Source organism: Rhineura floridana, chromosome 7 (assembly GCF_030035675.1).
Source record: "Rhineura floridana isolate rRhiFlo1 chromosome 7, rRhiFlo1.hap2, whole genome shotgun sequence".
Lineage (NCBI taxonomy): Eukaryota > Metazoa > Chordata > Lepidosauria > Squamata > Rhineuridae > Rhineura > Rhineura floridana.
Window position 1 is genome coordinate 52277130 of NC_084486.1, and position 6231 is coordinate 52283360.

The 6231-nt window shown below is 37.5% G+C and overlaps 1 protein-coding gene across 5 annotated transcripts in view; it reads left to right on the top strand.

Annotated features, from left to right (window-relative positions):
* Positions 1–4326, top strand: part of CFAP46 (cilia and flagella associated protein 46) — a 218620-nt gene extending 214294 nt beyond the window's left edge. For 4 of the 5 annotated variants that reach the window (XM_061635622.1, XM_061635618.1, XM_061635621.1 and 1 more), the window contains 2 exons: positions 1097–1180; positions 3036–4326. In XM_061635622.1, coding sequence (XP_061491606.1) covers positions 1097–1180; positions 3036–3166 — 215 coding nt within the window. In that variant the 3' untranslated portion in view covers positions 3167–4326. The remainder of the gene's footprint in view (positions 1–1096; positions 1181–3035) is intronic. The other variant, XM_061635619.1, reaches the window with a different exon arrangement.
* The last annotated feature ends 1905 nt before the right edge of the window (positions 4327–6231 follow it).

Sequence of the window (6231 nt, forward strand, 5' to 3'; positions counted from 1 at the left end):
TTAAGTACTGGGCTGGTAGGGGCACCACAAGGGATCTTTCTTCACCATATGCGTGTAACAATCCTATCTTCGAGGGTTACTTCTTCTGTTGTTTTGGTTATATTCCATCAATACATTTGACATTAAAGATTCTGTAGTTTTGTCCTTTTTTCCATTTCAAGGGAGTAGGTCGCTGCCAGTTACACCTCATATATAGCTGGCACCACAGTGTTTGTCTCGTCATGAAAAGACTAGAGAGATCACATGCATGACAACCTACTCCCAGCAATTCTGCTGTAATTTCCTGCCTATGGTCACTAGGTGGAGCTACAGCCCCACTTGATGGACTATCATCCAGGAGAAATTTATTTCAGGTAAGAGCCAAAGTCCTCTTCTAAGGTTTCCTCAAACTGGAGCTGCAATGCTGAATGCACTATTAGGGAGCAAGTATCAGTGAACATAACAGAATTTACATCTAAATAAACATACATAGGATTGCATTAGGCATGTGACAACCACTGTCCTAGGCCATCATGGGCATTACAGCTACCTCCCTATAAAGCAGACATGGGGTAATCCATGGCCCTCCAAATGTTGGACTGCAATTTCCATTATCCATGACCATGGCCATACTGGTTGGGACTGATGGGAGTTGGAGTCTAACAACATCTGGAGGGCCAAAGGTTCTGTATCCCTCTATAAAGCACATCAACTTGTTTTGCCTAGTCCAGGTTTGGTCTATTAAGCTCCTCTGCAGAACTGTACTGCACATAATGTTCATATGTTTTCTTAAAATGTTCTTAAAGTGGTCACTTTTATACTGAAGAAAAAGTAATTTTTGGCAAGAAAGCGATGCAGGGCCTTGCTCTGATAAAGAACAAATTCCATTTGAGGCCTCAGTATTGCTTTTTCTTGCAAATAAAAGTGTCCAGTTTAAGCACAGTTTTAAAAAGTGTGAATAACATAACATATAACTTGACCCACAGGTTTGCTTCAGCCCATTGATTTTGTTGGGCTGGCATGCACCCAACTCTCAATATGGAAGAAAGCTTTAGGTTCTGCTTCCATGTTTTATTTTGTGTGGGTTTAATTATAAAATGACCATGTTTCTTTGCAGATTTGATAAAAGTAGGCAAAACAACTGGACAGGCTGTTCGTATTCTTCAAAGGAGTAAGACTGCTGTGGATGAATCTCCTAAATGTAAAATTAATATTTTTTTAATAAAGTACAAAAACAGATTGAAGTATGAATAGATCAAAATCTTACACAATGTTCATCTCACCATTTTGCTTATTTTTTTAAAAAATGTAATCATATTATTTACTATAAGCATGTGAACTGCCGATCTGGCTGGTTGACATGGTATCACTTTGCAAACACATACTGAAAGATGCCACATATCAGAGAGAGAGAGAGTGTAAAAAAGAGAGTGAAATGTCTCCCATAAAGATTTTTTGAAAAGGGAGCATATCTGTGCATAGTCCCAATGCTAAGAACAGTTGCTGCACTGAATATTGGGTTTGTGTTGAGCCACCAAAATAACCAAATGATATTGCTATACCCAGTTGTGATGTCAGAGTTTTCCCTGTTTACTTGCTGTAAAAAAGGGGGGGACTCAAAGGGCCAAACTAAATTTCATACTGGAGATCCAGAATTAGGCTCTCCCACAGGTTAAAATAAATTAATAGCAGACTCTGGGGTCTCAAATCAGTTCATGACCATGGGACTAGGGGAAGGGGGCTTAACCCACACTCCCACTGTTTTGCCAATTAAAATTGGCTCCCCAAACCTGCTGTTTGCTCCACTAGGGAAAAATGTATCGATTCTCATCAGTGGCTTCTGTAAGTTCAAAACAAGGAAGCCTTTCACCATCAAGGACAATTTCTGGCAGTTAGAAGAGATGGTTTTCTGACAGTTAACATTAGCATTAGCTGATATTCTCTAGCTTTGTAACATTTAATTTACACACTATTTTAACATTTAACAAAGTTTCTGGGTGCTGGTTTATTTTATGAGCTGATTTTAGAACTGTTTGCATGCAGTTCCTGCTGATTTCAGTGTCTACTGAAAACTGGTATATGAAAAATGGATATACGGCTATACTTGTGACTATCTGTACAGAATAATGTTTATGTATGGTATATTAAAGCTGATGTCATAAAAATTCAGATGAATACAATTTATTATTAAAACCTATGCCCAAAAGACTGTAAATTCACATTAGCAAGTAATGTATTCGACTGACATTGTATATTATTTATTGCATTCGCCCCCCTGAAGGTCCCCAGAGCACTTCAACACAGAAGAATAATACAAAAGATCGTTTAAAACAATCTGTTGAAAAAATAAACAAGACTGAAGTCCACTTCACTCATTACTTTTTTAGATGTAAACTTCAAATGTTTTATGTGGGCACTAAAAATGTAAAGTATGGATGTGACAAATGTGCTTGCAAACAACTGTGTCATATAGGCACACTTGTCAGAGAGCATTATTAACTGCAGGCCCCTGCGAATGTGGCAAAACTAGCTTTTACCTGTCCACAATGTATGAAATGGCTCAGGGTTTCTCTGTCCTGACTTCATACTTTGCTCTGAAAAAACAGGCTTCACCTCTTTTTTAAAACAACAACACAATAGCCTAGCAACCTTGCTGTAAATGACCGTTCTTTTCAGGAGAAAAACATGAATGAGCTACAGCATTCAAACAACTGGAGAACAATCCAGTTATTACATGATGACGGGAAGGGATGCAGTGGAGTCCAGGACTAAAACTATGTTAAAGTTCTCCACTATATAGAGCACCTGAACAGGCCTGAAGAGATTGATACTTAAGTAAGCAGACGTTAAAATTCCAGGAACAATCCTGCCAGAGTTAAGCACTTTGAAATTCAATTGATTTCAACAGAAAAGCTGAGTGCATGTTTAAATCTCTTCCCATTGGAAGCATTTGTCTTCAGAACTCTTTAACTTTCACAGGATCATGCTCTGTGTTGTTTTAAAATATCCCAATTTTTAGAAATGATTCAATGATTTGTTCTGAACTGTCTTTCTAGTGGAGTCGGATTCCTCTGAAGACAAGAAAGAAGACCAGAGGAAAAGTCCCGGTGGGCTAAGCCATTCTACAACACAGCCGTCAGCTCTTAATACTGTTTTATATGGGCTGCCCAACATGATGTTTATGTGATTCACAAAAAAATCTTTATGTAAAATGGAAACTGGTTAAAGTGTGAAGTAAAACTGTTTTGTTGAAGTTTGTTAAAAATAAGAATTTACAAAGGTTTGAGCTGTGCTTAGTGGCTCTTGTATTTAAACACTGGCATTCAGATTAAGAGAGAGAGAGAAATTGCTATTAAAAGTTTCAGTTGCTCTAATTTGCTCCAGACAGTTCACTGCAGATTTTTGTGGGTTGTTTTTTCCCCTTATGTGTACTTGCAACTCAAGTTACTTTGTGATGCTATTGCAGTTCTGTTAGCCGCACAACCAACATTGTAGTTATACCCAGTGATTGCAACAGTGCATTTCAAAACAAAGTTAGTATGCTATGTTAAGGGGAAAACACCTATTTGTTCCAGTCTAGGATGCTTATATAAAACAGAAGCATGAAGCTTCTAACCCAGGTAAGCATCCATACAACCATGTATATTTATAACAATAACAGATTCCTCATCAGTTTGCAATTTTTCAGTGAATTTCTCCTAATATACATATGTCTGTATGCAATTTTGCCCTATGTATGGATTTTTGCAAAGCAGTTTCCCCTAATGTAATGCATTTTAATGTTGTTTTCACGAATGTATGCATTTTTATGCGCATCTTACCCTAGTATATGCATTTTTGTATATATTACATGGCTGGAGAATGGCACTGAAAAAATTGTATTTCATTTCATGTACTATTTCAGACAGTACAAATTAAGTAGGTTCACCTTTAAAGGTGAACTGGATCAAATTTCCTCCCCCGCTGTCAGGAATACCTTGCAGAGAGCAAGGGGGCTGCAGCAGGAAGAAAGAGGCAAAAAAGCCCTGTATGACTTGAATTCCTCTCACTCTTGTCTGGATCCAAGCCGATGTGCTGTTTTACTGGCAATTTTGTTCCATTATTTTTCTAGTAAGGCCCATAGAATATAAAACCACACCTTGTTAACTGCAGTTATATAAACCAAATTCCTAAATTAACTTTAAGTTAGTAGATATCTTAGAGACTATAGAAATCTTGCATTTTATTTAATCTGTTTCCTAGGGTTTAATGAGGGGGGATAACATCAAGTGAAAATGCAAAAATCTAATAAGCACTTAATTTCTCAAAAGTTCTTGAATATTTCTTTCTTAGCAAACCAGACATGCCTGTTCCCTATGATAAATTATTTGTATTCCTTTAAAAGTCATTAATATGTCATTGAAAATACTATTCTTGGCTCCCCTGCTATGCTAAATTTAATTAAAACTGTATAGCAATATAAAGATTTGTAGCATAGTATTACAAATTCATGACATCTCTAGCATTTTTTTTAAAACTCATCCACATACCCCACAAGCCAGCTTATCAGAAAAAAATGTCATCTGAACTTCCACCATCAAATAATGTGGCTTGAAAGCGTGCCTGGTTTTGCTAATCATTTTGTTACATTTCATTTTGAGATTTTCCCTATTTATATTTTCACGTTAATTGAATGTTTTGCAGTTTAATGTTCTCTTAACCTCTGGGAATTTGAAAAATATCTTAATAACTTTGTGAAACAAAACAGCATTGTGGCTATCAACTGAAAAGTCAGAAGCAATGTTTTGTGTTCAGAATCTGTCCCCAAAATCCAAAACTGGGAAGGACCATAGCTTAGAGCAGGATTGTAGAGATGGGAGGAGGCAAATGAGAACATTGCCTCCTCAAATGATAATTCTGCCCCCCTAAATGAAATTTTCCTTCAGTCCCCAAATTTCTAGCATTGCAGTAACTTAAAACTTCAGTTGAGCTTTTAGAAATATAGCTTAGGTATCCAAAGAGGAGCAGGGCAGAGTTACCAAGGGAATGCAAACAGTGTTGTATTCTCTTAATAATAAGTTTGAGTTTAAGAATTTTGTCTTGAGCAGGGCTCAGTAGTTGAGGGGAGGAGAGGAAAAAGAATCAAGAATGTGACTGGATGTGATCAATAAAGTTCTCCTCAAGAATCCACAGTATATTTGTCTCATGGGCAAAAGGGGTGGATACCAAACACAGCAAAGATAAGAGTTGAAACTATGAAGTGAACACAAATCTTGATGGATGAGGAAGAGAGTTGGCAAACCTAAGGGTTGGCAATTGGAGGAAGGCAAGGTGGGAAGAATCGTATTGTTATACATTGCAGAGCATCTCCCACATTGTTGCCAATTTAATAATTTTCCAACTGAAATTGAGTGTTTTTAGGCACATTTCTGTTGGCAAATTTTCCTGTCTAATGGCTATTGGGAAATCTAGTGGATGCCAAACATTTTATGGTCAGAATCTGATGGTTTTTACAAATACTTCAATTTCATCCCCCCCCCCACTATTATCTATTACATGAAACTGTCTGGCCAAAATCCAGCCTTTTAAAAAAGTTGTCTACTTTCGGATATTTTCTTGTATTTTTCATTGTTTGCATTCCTGTTTCCTATGCACAGTCTCTAAAGTGCTACTTGACTATTGGTTCATTTCAGCTATAAGTCGTGGCTAGTTGGCTACCCCTTTGATTGAAAGCATATCAGAGTAATTTACCCAACACCCAGAGCTTGGAAAAGTTACTTTTTTGAACTACAACTCCCATCAGCCCAATCCAGTGGCCATGCTGGCTGGGGCTGCTGGGAGTTGTAGTTCAAAAAAGTAACTTTTCCAAGCATGTGACAGAGAGAAGGATTTTTAAGTCGCGTCTCCAGATCCTGTGGTGTGGTTGTTTTTTAAAGGTATAAAGACAAGGAGGTTCTTGCCAATTGGCTGACTGAGAAGGAAAATGTGCAGGCAATATTCTATCCAATCAAAGTGTGATGCAGCCTAAGCATCACCAAAGGAGACATGATAATTAGGAACTACAAGCCTCAGAAATAAATGGCCTGAGCATGCACAAAGTGCACTTGCTTCACCAATGAGGAATCTCTGTTTTGTATTTAATAAGGTGATTCCACAATGTGTATCCTTTGTATAAACAGTACATCTTATAATCATCACAGGAAGAGCCTGATGGATCAGGTAAAGGCCCATCTAGTCCATCACTCTGTTCTCAGAGTAGCCAACCAAACACAC